The sequence below is a fragment of the Euphorbia lathyris genome, chromosome 3 (assembly GCF_963576675.1).
Source record: "Euphorbia lathyris chromosome 3, ddEupLath1.1, whole genome shotgun sequence".
NCBI lineage: Eukaryota > Viridiplantae > Streptophyta > Magnoliopsida > Malpighiales > Euphorbiaceae > Euphorbia > Euphorbia lathyris.
Window position 1 is genome coordinate 27441266 of NC_088912.1, and position 13761 is coordinate 27455026.

Here is a 13761-nt window from a genome sequence, read left to right on the forward strand (position 1 = left end):
TATTTAGTATTCCGTAATTTTTTCATTACTGTAATTCTTATTATATTGGTTGAATCTATCACCATATTTTGGGGATGGTAATTTTCCTTTTACAAAATAATACTTTACATAAGAAATTTCAGTCCTCAAAGTATCAAATAGCAAAACCATAACTGTTTATTTTAACTTTTCCCTAACTTTTTTTTAGGGCATGTAAGAAACTATGAAATACTAGAACTATTTTCCTGAATATGCTATTGAATAAAAGGAATAGAACTTGCCATTCAATTTATAAGGTCATAATACAGTGGTAACAAATAAATAAATGAAAGGTCCCCAAAGCCTAAAATAATGTGTGCCTATTTGTACAAAGATAAAAACAAAATTATTTGGTACAAACTGCAAAATGTTCTTAGGAACCTCTATATATCAATATATTAACAAATCTACCCCAAAATAATCTCTAACAGATCACAACTATTGACCCCGATTTCCGCCGAGGTTACGTCTTACATTACTGACTGACGTAACCTCGAAGCAAAACTTCACATGAATTTACTACTAATGCTTGAGTAAAGTCTTGGTGACAAAGAATCAGCAAGAAGAAAAATGAAGAGTGGAGAGTTAAAAGACAAATATATTGTTTATGTATAAAAGATGAAAATCATTAGCATCCAGCTGCCTTCAAGAATTTGTCATAAGGGCTTGAAGGTGGTAACCTGAAAGAGCTTTGTCCATACTCAACTGAGCAGAGGGCAAGTTGGTCATTTGCTTGATTTTTGTTGTCATTTTTCAACTCCAAAACACTGTCTAATAACTCTTCTTTCTGAAACAAGGCCAAAATAGGATAGTTCGTAAATGTTTTCATGTTATTATTGAGTTGGGATATTAATAGCTGGCTAATCAATGAGCTTCAAAGATTTTGGAAATCAAACTAATCAGAAAAAGAATAAAAAGGAAAAAGAGGTCACAAACGAAAGATTTAGACAAGTATACTAGGTAAATTACACCCATGCCCCTCAACTTTGGGGTTACTTATTTTTAGTGGGCTGCTATTTACCGCAATATTTTTTCCACCTACCGCACTATTTTGACAATTATGCCCTCCTCATAATTTAAACTCAAAAAATCAAAATTCTCAAATCCTCTCTAGCTTTTTGGATTTTCAAAAAACCTGACCTAAAACAACATGCCGCCAAAGGCAGGACCGGGTAAAGGCTTCATGAATGCTCCGGTAAGGTTTTTTTTAAAAAATTACTCCGAAATCACGGGTTCCGCCTCCGAATCGGAGGCGGAACCCGTACGAATTTAGCCTAAACGGACGGGCCGTGCCGTTTCCACCATGGGTGGAACGGACGAACTGCCCGTTCCACCCGTGGTGGAAACGGCACGCGCCGTTCGTTCCACCGTACGGTGGAACGAACGGCATGCTCGTTCCACCGTACGGTGGAACGAACGGCATACTCGTTCCACCGTACGGTGGAACGAGCAGCGCATCCGTTCCACCTTACGGTGGAACGGTGCGCGCTGCCCGTTTAGGCCAAATCCATTTTAAAAAAAAAATCAAAATTTAATAAACGAAATTTTAATTTACATTTATATCGTAGGATTACCTCGTGTACGAAATCATGGTCTTCGGGAATGCTCGGGTCCATTTTCGTCCAATTAGAGTTTTTAGGCTTGGGAGAGAAAGAGATGAAAAAAAAAGTTTTGGTTTTTGAATTTAAATTATGAGAAGGGCATAATTGTCAAAATAGTGCGGTGGTTGGAAAAACATATTGCGGTATATAGCAATACCTTATTTTTATGGCTCCTATACTTCAAACACTGGACATAAATATTCACGAGCTTTGCACTTTACTAACATAAAAGTCCATTAACATTTTACCACTTGATTAGTTCTTGAACTTCTTGGTTTTGAGGCTATATAGCTCTTGTTTGGTTAGGAGAGAGAAAGCTCTGAAAACGGTGATTTTGGAAAATAAAAATGTGGTTCTATGTAAATGGGTTCTAAACAACTTTAATTCTTGAAATTTTCCATTTTGAGGTCATTTACTTTCACAAGGGACTTTTATGTTGGTAAAGGGCAAATTACAAGGACTTAGGTCATGTTTTGAAGTCCACGGGTAGTAAAGAAAGTATGTCAAAGTTGAGGGGCCATGGGTGTAATTTACCGCAAGTATACAAGTGAACTAATATGAGAGAGAAGAAAGAGAATCCGAAAAGATTTTTTGCCTCTCTTTCATATAGCCCAAGACAATGGCATTTAATCATTTATAGGTTTGCAAGGCTGAGATTTAGAGGGCCATACATACGCATAAAAAAAATATTAAAAAACAATCAAAATGGAAAATGTCATCTCATTGAAGTCTGATAAGATGGAAGCTGATCCACCATTGACAGATGTGTACATGCATTAACTTTGATCTATTATTGCTATGATTATTGATAGCAAAAAGAAGTGTTAAATGCTGAATAAACCAACCTCATTAAATGCTGAAGTGTCCTTTTCAACCTCACTGGGGAAGATCCTAGCATCATTTTGATGCTTAAAACCATGAAGTAAGGACATCTTCTGTTGTTTCCCTGTCACAAGAGCTTCACATTGGCTCATCATTTGGTCATATGGTATAGGGGTAGAGGACATCTGGGAGCTTGCAACTTCTCGTGAGGTCTCCAGGACCTACAGTTTGCGAATGGAAGTCTAATTGAGAATATAATAGTATCGTTAACTAAGGTATTTTCCAAATCGATAAAAAAGAATTTACAGCGATAAAATTGAAAAATAGGATATCATTGTTAAAGGTGCCAAACACACGCAGTGGTTCATTTTCTGTTAGGCCAAAAACAAAAGCAAAAAGTAGTCCACTTACTGATTCCAAAAGTTCATTAACACCTAAAATATCAAGTGAATTCACAGAAAGTGATGTTTTTCGACCCGACTGACTTCCATTAGCTTCAGTGAATGTATCATCATCTGTCAAGGAACCTGCAGGGATGATCTGAAAGAAACCCATTGTGTGACATTGTAACTATTAAATTCTGTTATGGCTTAGTTGGATTATAGTGTTGAAAACTTTCTTAATGGTATTACCTCATCAAAAGCCTGAAACTCCATTTGGGCAAGAGGCGAACCCGGCTTTGGTGTCTCCATAAACAATGAGGCCCCAAATGGGTAAGCATCATCAGGTGAAAACTCCTGAAGAAGTTGCTGCTTCATGCTTGCTAACTCATCCTGGAGAGATAAATTGACAAATTAATACAAATCTAGAGAGAGAAAACCCTAGAGCAAGCTCAACAGCTAAGTATGAAATTTTCACCAATATACTATTGCACTTGCCCAGAAAAAAGCCTAGTAATTTGATGCAACCTAATAATGACATACACGAATAACTACTATAATCCATGTTTCTTCTGAGTTAATTCTTTGAAAATATTTCACAGAACTAAACTCAGCATCTTTGTGCAAGTGATTATGCACTCCAATGAATCTATCCTCACACCTCATCAACATGTTAGGTTCTAAATGCCATGAAAAACTACTTATGCTAGGTGCTATATGCTTTTGCTATGAGAAGCCATTCAGAAAGTCCTTTTACTAGAGACCAGAAAGACTGATAACTATTTATATTTCTATGAAATTGAACAAGCATAAATCTGAAAGCCACCTCTGTAGTCTTTGGAAATTTTGCAATCAATTGAGATATCACAGTTTCCCTCAAATGATTGTCATCCAATTCTACTAAAGATAGAGATTTTGATGCGGCAACATCATCATCCTCTGATCCATATGACATCTTCCCTCCATCAAACTCCACATTAACAGCTTCCAGCCTGACATCATTCACTGACCGAAGATAAGGATCAGCCTGTCAAAAAGGATGATAAATTAATTCAGCTATATTGAATAAATTTGGAGAAACATGCAAAACCATAAATAAACAAACAGCTTACACGTAATTGGTAACAAGACTTAACTGTGTTTTCTGTCAGACATGATTTAACTAAAGGAATTAGCTCTCTGAAGTTCCCTGCCTTAGCGGTAAGAATAAGCATGTAAGACGCCATGGTGAAGAGAGATCTTCTCCGAGATGGTTGTAGACCTCCTTCATAGTGCATAAGGGAAAGATATAGTACAAGATTTTCAACATATGCATTTGTCAATAAAATTTATTACAATATAAACATTATGCACAATTGGTTTCAGTTGAATAAAATGTTTTAATGGGGAGGGTATTTGCAGATTGAAAAAATCATCCTAGCATATGTTCCTATTAGCAAATATAACATTACTTTTTTGGGGACTCAAAATACTTACGCCACACTTGTGAAAGAGAAAAAATTTAACCATTGAAAGTTGAATTACATAAGTGTATATGTGACACATAAAACTGGTAAAACATATTAAAACGGAAAATGATGACCATATTATAAATGAAAAAGTGGAAAACATATATTATATGAGATTCAAATTGGATGAAAATAAATTATCACAGCTATCCATAATTATATAGTTTTGTTCCTTTTTTGTTACTTAACTAATTCTTTATTTGTCAAACTTGACAATAATGGAATTAAAGTTTCATTAACTTACTTTCTTCGTCCAGAGAGATGCTCCTAAGAGATAATGCCAGCTGAAAACTCGGAATTAGAGCCATCAGATTGGAAGTCTGTCATCAGCAAAATTAATCAAAGCACAAGGTCAAAATGGCCATCAAAGTTTAAAAAAAGAAAAATCCTTCCATGAAGGGATGCCAAGTAAAAAAAATTGGGGGAAAATGGTAAGAAAATGAAAACTGAGAATTTCACTTCAAGAAAGGTCACAAAGATAGTCCAATGTAAGCCTTTTACATAGTTAAGAAAATAAAATTAATTTAGTTTAAGAACAATTTTTCACACATGATTTTCCTTGTATATTCCTACTTAAATGCACATTAAATAGGGTATATTGAGAAACTAAAAATTAACTTAAGTCTAAAAAAGGAAAGTGGACTATAATTTACGACGGGCTAAAGTAGAAATATGGACTGTCTGTTTGAGACATGGGAGCAGTAAACATGTCTCTTCATTTTAGTATATATCAGTATTAAATTAAATTATTCTCTATCAGCATAGATTTTACCAACTATCTGCAATTTGAATATAGGCTGTTACACAAGAGAGACAGCCAACCGAAAACCAGGTTCAAAAGGTTTACAACTTCCCAATCCCCATATGCTTCCCATATACTCAAAGAATGTCCTTATTCTCAAATTGTGAGAAATTCCACTCTTTCAAGGTTATTAATAAAAGAACAAGAACATTACACATCCCACTTATTTCATCCTACATATACAATGAGGCCATTGATAACTGTGGAGCTCGATATCCAGTTTAGTTGCATTTAGTTCATCTACTTCTCCAAATAATAATAATAACAACAACAACAACAAAGCCTTAGTCCCGAAATGGTTCGGGGTCGGCTAACATGAACCGTCATACGAAACCGTGAAATCAAGTCGTGTCAGCGACATAAATTCTCTCCTTCCACTCCATCCTATCCACTGTCATATTTTCCTCAATCCCCAATAAAATCATATCAATGTCAATCACCCTCTACCAAGTTTGATTAGGCATTCCCCTACCCCTCACCATTACATCCCTTTGCCACACTGTGCATCAGGCGCTCTTCGTCTTACATGGCCAAATCACCTTAGTCGATTTTCCCTCATTTTATTCTCAATAAATGTAACCTCTACTTTCGTCCTAATTATTTCATTCCTCCCCCGATCCTTTCTCCTATGGCCACACATCCATCGCAACAAACATCTTTCTTTTACCTTTCTAATTTTTCTTTTCAAATTGTTTAAATCGTTAGAATACACAAAACTAGTCAGAATCAGAGATATGATTGGTTGGTTCCCTTTATAAATATATCATTTGGCATTCTCCAGATCCTACAACTAAGATGCTAGCCAGCATATTGGTGGAGAAACAAAGAACGTCGGACACCTGAAGTTCAAGCTTCTAATAGCAAGATTCAAAAGCTTCAAAACAACAAAGAAGCAATCAATACTAACAATGTATGAAGAAGACTTGCCTTGTAGCGAATAAACAGCAAAGCAATGTTATAAGTGCCAGCCATTGCCTCAAAATTTGCAGGCATATTTTCAGCAGATGTTGCCTGAACCCATATTGATGAAAGCAGAAGACTGATTTGACGACTACTCAATCGAAGAGAAGTTTGCTGATGATAATAATTTAACAAGCTTAGAACACTTGTATGATTTAAAATTAAGAAAATAAATAATGATTGAACATGTAAAAGGAAACAAAAGTGTAAATAATAAGTAGGAGTTACATACAGTTTTCCCATCAGTGATAGAACAGATGGCACTAATTGACTGAGAATTTAACTCACTTTCTCTACATTGCTCTCCATCAATACCCAATATTGGATTTTCATCTACCCATGATTCTCCATCTGTTTCTTTGTGTTTATCATTGCCTTCATTCAGAAAGGAGAAACTTTGACTTTTTGTCTTGTGCATTATACCAAAAATTGGAGAAACAGCTTCCAGTATTTTGTTATTTTGGCCTGACCGAAGAGACAACAACGATGGCATAAGCACAGCAGCTAAGATGCTGTGTGCTACGGCTCTTGTCTCATGATCTGGATGGGTCATTGCTATGAGCAACTGGTGAAATAGAGCATCAGGAAAGGCCTGGAAAAATAGTTGCAGATGTCACATAAAGTCTTGGATTGTTTTACAAGATTTGAACAGCTCGAAGCATATATCAATTTCGGTTTGTCTACTTGCCTTCTTGTGATATGATACATTAGGAATAGATGAAACGATCTTTGCTGTTCGATGCACCGCAGATATTGTTGTTCTAGCTGCAATAGTAGATGTTGGAATATTCTCTAAGAACACAGCCATTTTGTCAAGTACAAGCCCCACATCTCCAACCTGTTAGATAGAAAAAGTTATATAAAATAATTTATTTGACAGATTTGGTATACACATATACGAAGACAAAAAAAGAAATTAGCTTATGTAGAGTACTTATTGAGCCAATTCGTACCTAAAACTTGTTTTGTTACACTTCCAATAAGGTGCATTTTCATTGCAGAAAAATAAGGTTGTTACAAATAAGTTTCACATTAAGAAGTGTGAAGCAAACTAATGAAGATCTAGACCACAACTCTGAGAAGAAATAGCATAATATGAAATGAAAGTGGAGATATATTCCAAGAGAGCAAATATCTCTTACTCTCTCTCAAAAACATTAATGCAACAACCTCTCTCAGTTCTCAGTCTCAGCATGTGCAAGTTTTTAAAGACATCTAAAAACAGAATCTCTCACACACTAAAATGGTCACTGCAAGGTGGAGAATATGAGAAACAAAATTAACAAGTAAAAAATCTGACAAGCTTTATGGAGAACATAAGTAGATTAATAGTGGCACTCGTTAGTAGTTTCAAAACCCCATAATACGTTTGCCCTATTAAATCTGTAACCCTCATCAAATTCAATAAACGAAGGGAGTGTACTATAACGTAAGGTGAAGTATGAAATGAAATAAGCCATAAAACCTTATTTGAAAGCTGAAAGATGCATTTTTCTAAAGCTAACTGAAGATCAGCTTTTCTGTTATCAGCAGAATCTCCATCGCTGCATAGTTCATCTGAATTTTGCAGGCACTTGCGCAAATGCTTAATTAGGTCAAATATTGCACCAGTTATTGCAACTGTGGTCTCCTTCTTTGCATTTTGTGCAAGTTGAATGGTGATGTTAACAACATCTGTTTGTATAAGAGGTCGGTTGGCAACATTCTTATTATCCAAGTGCTTGACAAGGGCAGATAATAGTGTATGCGGATTTTCTCCTGTAGTAACATCAGAATCAATGTCAAATATAGCTATAAGAAGATCATTAGAACCATAATTGTTCCAGAAATGACAGTGTATCAAGATTCTTGTTATAACCTGTTTCCTCTAACAGCGACTGCAAATATATTAAAACAGGGTATGCAACTCCTTTTTCTAGGGGCCAATGATTGTTAGCATCAAAGTTATGGAACAGTGGTTCAAGCACACGGCGTACTGTGGTAGCTTCCATTGCCAATCTGGCCATGTTTCGTAAGCAAACCCTAGACCAGTAAAATGGGTTTCTGGAAACATCCCTGTTTCAATTTTGAAACAGGCAAATATAATTATTTCAAAATTCTTTCTCTAAATAAACATCATTTCAATCAACACAAGAAACCTTACATTGAGGGGTCTAGTTCAGGATCGCTAATGAGACTTGGCATGGGCTTACTAATATCTAGGAAAGATGATTCAGTGTCATCTTCTTTAGGCACTTCATCTTCGTTGGAATTTCCTAAGGTCTTCTGGGAATCAATGTAGTTCTCCAAAGTGACTGATATGATCTATTACATAATAAAAAGAATTTTCAGTCAATAACATTGGCCAATAACTGTGAACGTTAAACAGTTTTTCCTCTTCCTACAAATGCTTGTTCATATAAAGATAACATCAACAAGGAGCTTACATTGTCAAGCTCCATTGAGATGTGTGAATGCTTACCCATGAAAGACACCTGCAAACAAAATAATATTAAGAAGGCATCAAGGTGGAAAGTAACAGCATAAATAAGATCATTAATCAAAATATCCTACCACTCAAACCATGACAAGGTAAAAGTAAAATTGATGTAGAATAGTAGTGGCAGATGAACTCTATGCAAATATATATGAATTTCTAGAGCCATTTAGCAAAACGAAAAGCTCGAAACGAAGTACTCTAAGTAAGGTTCAAATCCAGTCCCATTAGTAATACCAAATGCAAGTTATATACATGTTAGATCCAAGTATGTACTTTGCATTTTTATGTTTTGAAAAAACTTGATTAAAATGCAAACTAGGATTGATCTGATGACCGTTTGATCCAAAACATAAAAAATAAGGGATCCCTCAACATTTTACTTTGGCTTTGACATTTTATTTCAAAAATTGTAGTTAATCTTCATGTGACTCCATGTTTTGAAGTAATGTTTTGAAATTTTGTACTATACTCAGAGCCAGCCAACACCTTATACTTCTTTAAAAACCCATGGGTTAAAGCTTGAGTTCATGTTTGGTTTATGAGACACACTAAGTCAGATTTTCAAAGCCCAAAGCATCACTGCATTTTTCTTTGAAGGGTAACATAATTGTGGAGAAAAACAAATGCATAACCAGTTTTTTGTCCCACCTCAAGAAACTTGTAACAGCATACCAAATTTCAGGCAGTTCCACATTGTTTTATGCTTTATTTCTTATATTTTCCTATTTGGGTATTTAGCAGCAACTGGAAACCTAGGAAGAGGTATATCCCCTATTTCCATTCTCCAGAAACTCTCTCTGACAGTGAACATAATGAAATTAAAAGACATCAAGGAATAGAAATTAATGTAGTAGTGAAAGATATGAAAATCAATTTGAAGACCAGAACAGCAATTACAATGCTATGCAGGAAAGCCAGTGACAGCTGCACTTCTGTATTCTAATCATATCGACATTGTTTTCCTATTCCTCACCCCAGGAGTGTCCATTTCTCTAATTGAAATAAGTGCATTACCCATTTATAGAAGTACACTATCAACTATGACAAATTTAATAATACAAGTAACTGACCTATTAGCGAGCTATGTGATCATCAAGATTGCAAGCAAAGGGGGAAAAGGATAAGAAGAGATTAATAATTCTTACAGGCAGCAAATTCCAACCAATCAATACTGTTAATGCTGTTTTGCACAATTTCAATAATCAAAATATAACGAAAATAGAGTATAATCCAAAAGTGATCTGGCAAGACATTCCTCATGAGTACTGAAATGCATGTTAAAATAGAAAAAACACGCAGAGCCAGTGGAAGGTCAACACTACCATGGAAGCTAACGCTTGCAGCCCCGCTGAATGCAAACGCAGCATTTTTTCACCTTCACCAAAATCTTGAGCCAATTGACAAAGCTTGGCAATGAGGCCTTCTAAATTGAACATGTGTGTGCCATCTGTCTATTTTTTATTAGAAAAAAGTTAGCACCAAGAAACTGCAAAAATAATATTTACAGTACAGTACATGATCTAAAATATGATTTAAGCAAATACTATAGCAAATAACCTATTACAGGCTTGGTGCAAAATGGCAAACAGAAGAGGATGAGGAAGTGGGTGCTTAGTGGTACAGGTAAGAATTCATGTAGGAGCCATAACATAAACAAATATGTGAAGATGAGTGCATATAATAAACTTTTGTTACTTTCATCATTGTCACTATTATTCATGAAAGAATTTGTTATGAAAAACTATTTTTGTGGTAGAGTTACTTCGAGTACCAACAAGTTCTAAAATTACCTAGTGAGAAACTTTTCTCACTAAGAGACACTTTTACTTATTAGTTTTATACTGTATGCTTAAGTATATTTTCAAGTAAAATTATCAGGTGAAACCCAGAAACAAGTTATTTTTACCACTGTAACAATAACAGATCTGTTTTTAATAGACAGATTCAACGCATTTACTTCTAGATTCTTTTTTCCTTTCTTTTGGTCTGCGTTGGGGGAGAGGGGTGCGGCAAGGTTGATTGATTATCATGATGTCATCCACAAAGACAAATTTTAGTAATTACAAACCTGACAATCTATGAAGTCAACAAGAACACTGCAAGCAAGAATCTGCATTTCATCTTTCCCATTTTGATCCAAAAGACTCCGTACTATGCCTAATAAACTACTGGCAAATAGTGGCCTGCAAACCATTCAGAAAACTGTCAGCAAATATCTTTAAAAAAAAAAAAAAAAAAATCTTGTGCAGAAAGAGAAGCACAATCGTGGCATTTCAAAGTTTATATTGTACCTTGTAACCAAAAAAAAGTTTATATTGTACCTTGGAATTAAAAAATTACTCCCTCCAGTCTCTAATAGATGTCGTTTTAGGATTATCAATTTGTTCTTTTTTATATGCCATTTTATATTATCAATGCACTTTTGACAATTTTTTCTCGAATTTTCCATTATTTATGATAAGAGAGAGGATTAGTAATCAATGCAAATAATTCTAATTAAGGCACAATATTTAAGAAGAAAGAGATTTTTTGCGTAGAAAGTAGAGTTCTAGGAGAAGTGTTGAGGGTAAACTAGTCATTTTAATAGTCTAATCAACATTTTATTGGTTTTGGTGAAAAACTTTAATCGGCATCTATTAAGGACCGGAGGGAGTATGTAATAAATCCTAGTTTTGCTAGTTTATTTATACAACTTCCTTTTTCTACTTTATGTTTATTGAGCGGTCATTTTCTCTATTTCTTCTAGCAGTGTACCAAACAGCGTAAAACAAACATTTCATCTATTTTCCACTTTTTCCGGTAGGGGGAAAGCAGGATGTGAAATTATGGTGGGTGTGACTATACAAAATGCAAAATATGATGCAATAATTTGAAACTTGATATATTTATGTGTATATAACATAAAACAATGACATTATGAGACTGTCACCATAAATTTCAAACTACGATTTTTCAGATAAGTTGGGTAACCAGGGTGCATAACTTACATCTGCTCCTTACATGATGACAAAAATTTCCTATAAATACACACAACAATTTTCACTGATCCAAAGTTGTCATGCCGCAACTCCTTGTAAAACCTTTGCTCCAGTGTTTCTGTAATCTGTTCAGACAATTGAAATTGTAAGATAGCAGGCAATTGCAAGTCAGCACTCCACTTTTTCCATTATTACAAATTAGAAAACAAGCATCTAAATGAGCTGTGTAGCATTCTGAAAAATGCCTATCAATAAGAATATTCTCTAAACCCAACAAACCACAGAAAAGGTTGAGTTGCACTAAATTCAACAAGTTCAGAGATCTGCATCATGAAATGTTCAGGAAAACACACCTTGGGAACCCGTAGTGGATTCTTTGAAACATAGTCACAAAGCTTCCCGATTTTTCGATCATTTGGTTCAGCCTCCTGAAAATGATACAGAAAATAAAGAGCGTGTGAACTCTACTCCTTTTATCCAAGTATCTTTTCTTTTTAATCTTTTTTTTATTATTATTTTTTTGCTACCGCTTTTTGTGGGTATTATAGGGTGAACGAGGGAATGAAAAGCCCTCAAGCACTTCAAACAAGAGACCATCACAATTGTTAGGTTTCACTAGAATAGTGATAAGATAGTAAACATATGTTTTAAGCTACCTCTACTCAAGTTCATTTCCAATCGCTCTAATATCATTGATAAAGATAACATTCACTATTGCTGCTAAAATAAAATGACATCAACAATGTCACCTACAGAGTGAAAATCGATAAACTTAAAATCCACCATACATGAACACAAATAGAAACGTATAAGCTTTACAGCATCAATTCATCTACATATTCATGCAGAAACTTATAAGTCCACCAAATCACCACTATCTTACAACTTTAATATTCACAGTATAATAGGGCATGGATCACCTCCAAAAGTAAAAGTAACAACCGAAAAAAGCCACAGTTAACAGCACCATCTAAAAGTTTAAACCGGCAGTAAACATACTTATAACGACACAATTTCAAAAGCCATATAGCATGAAAAATAAGACAAAGGCATCACCTGATTCCGGGGGAAAATTTCAGCAATGATCTTCTTATAACGCTTAACAGGCTGTCTAGACCTTGCCCGCAATGAAGGGCAGAAGAAACAGAGGTTGTCACAAACAGGTAGAACCCGTCTTGACATAACCCCCATCTACTGAGAAACTCAAGAAGCCTACCCTGTGGACACCAATCCAAAAATCAAAATTCAATCAACAATGATTCATATCTAACCAATCTTATCCACAATCCTCTTTCCCCCATTGTCAATATCTTAAATGTTTAACTAAATTTCAATAAGTTCCACCACTAACCAAACCAGTCAGGAACAGGTCAAATTCACAAAACTATACTTCAGCTGTGTCCTTATGCTATGCCTATTATCATCAACAAAAAAAAGTTGAAAGATCTCTCATAAACTCAATTGTGTTTTTGGCTCTTCAAAGAATGCAAGACAGCAAAAGGCCAAAAACCCGTAATGAATCAGCAAAATTCCATGGTTAAAGAGGCACAAACACTGAAGAACCAAATCAAAATAGAACTAAATTACGAAAAATTCAATGATACTGACCTATCCAAAATATAATAAATTATAGTTCGGAGACAATTGAGGAGTTGTGATCACGATCTGGAATAGCCTGAAAGCCATAATTACGCACAATCTCGTCAATGAAGAAAAATGAAAGCATAAACACAAGTGATAATCAAATGATTAACAATTAAATCCATCAAATGTGACTGGAATTCGCAAGAAAGTGAAGGAGATTACTTGAGAAAATTATTCCATGGCGAAAAGAGGAGAGCTTGACATCTCCCCCTGGACGTCTTCTCTCTCTCTTTTTGGAAAATGATAATATTTCCAGTTAAATTTAAATATTTCTATTAGCAAAATATAAACATAAATTTCAGATATCGTGATAACGTTACAGCGCGTAAAATCATTGCAACAGTGAAAGCGTGAGTGAAAACGGTTGGATTTTGAGTAAAGGAACCAAATAACGACACGTGGTTGAAGAGGTGATTCCGTTAGATGGACTCTTTGGATTATGTGGAGGGTAATGGTGGGGCCGTGACTGAAAGAAACGTGACCAGCTGTGAGTTGAGTTTATGAAAATAAATTAAAGAAAGGGAAATGCGTAGCTGTTCGTTGTTGCTGGATTGAAAGAGCAAAATTAA

The 13761-nt window shown here is 35.0% G+C and overlaps 1 protein-coding gene across 2 annotated transcripts; it reads right to left on the reverse strand.

Annotated features, from left to right (window-relative positions):
- Positions 1-241: 241 nt before the first annotated feature.
- On the reverse strand, positions 242-13488 carry LOC136222130 (protein SEMI-ROLLED LEAF 2). 2 transcript variants are annotated; one of them, XM_066009621.1, is made up of 21 exons: positions 13355-13488; positions 13157-13223; positions 12605-12765; positions 11902-11976; positions 11558-11673; positions 10639-10753; positions 9893-10021; positions 8518-8565; positions 8235-8395; positions 7950-8146; positions 7557-7849; positions 6780-6929; positions 6324-6683; positions 6059-6205; positions 4574-4649; positions 3958-4085; positions 3648-3848; positions 3074-3214; positions 2853-2981; positions 2465-2662; positions 242-805 (listed from the first exon to the last, which is right to left on the reverse strand). In XM_066009621.1, exons 3-21 carry the CDS (start codon positions 12737-12739, stop codon positions 647-649), a joined length of 2958 nt encoding a protein of 985 aa, XP_065865693.1. In that variant the 5' UTR covers positions 12740-12765; positions 13157-13223; positions 13355-13488; the 3' UTR covers positions 242-646. The 2 variants fall into 2 exon arrangements, with proteins under 2 accessions (XP_065865693.1, XP_065865694.1); XM_066009622.1 differs by lacking the exons at positions 11558-11673; positions 11902-11976; positions 12605-12765; positions 13157-13223; positions 13355-13488 and having other exon boundaries at positions 9893-10017.
- Positions 13489-13761: the final 273 nt, after the last annotated feature.

Bases quoted from the DNA above. Each gene is read 5' to 3' on its own strand.
- LOC136222130 (XM_066009621.1), bottom strand. From the start codon at position 12,739: ATGGGGGTTATGTCAAGACGGGTTCTACCTGTTTGTGACAACCTCTGT. The intron at 8,396-8,517 runs GTAAGCTCCTTG...ATTATGTAATAG, and splicing joins TCTCAATGGAGCTTGACAAT to ATCATATCAGTCACTTTGGA. The intron at 806-2,464 runs GTTGGTTTATTC...GCCTTGTTTCAG, and splicing joins ACACTTCAGCATTTAATGAG to AAAGAAGAGTTATTAGACAG.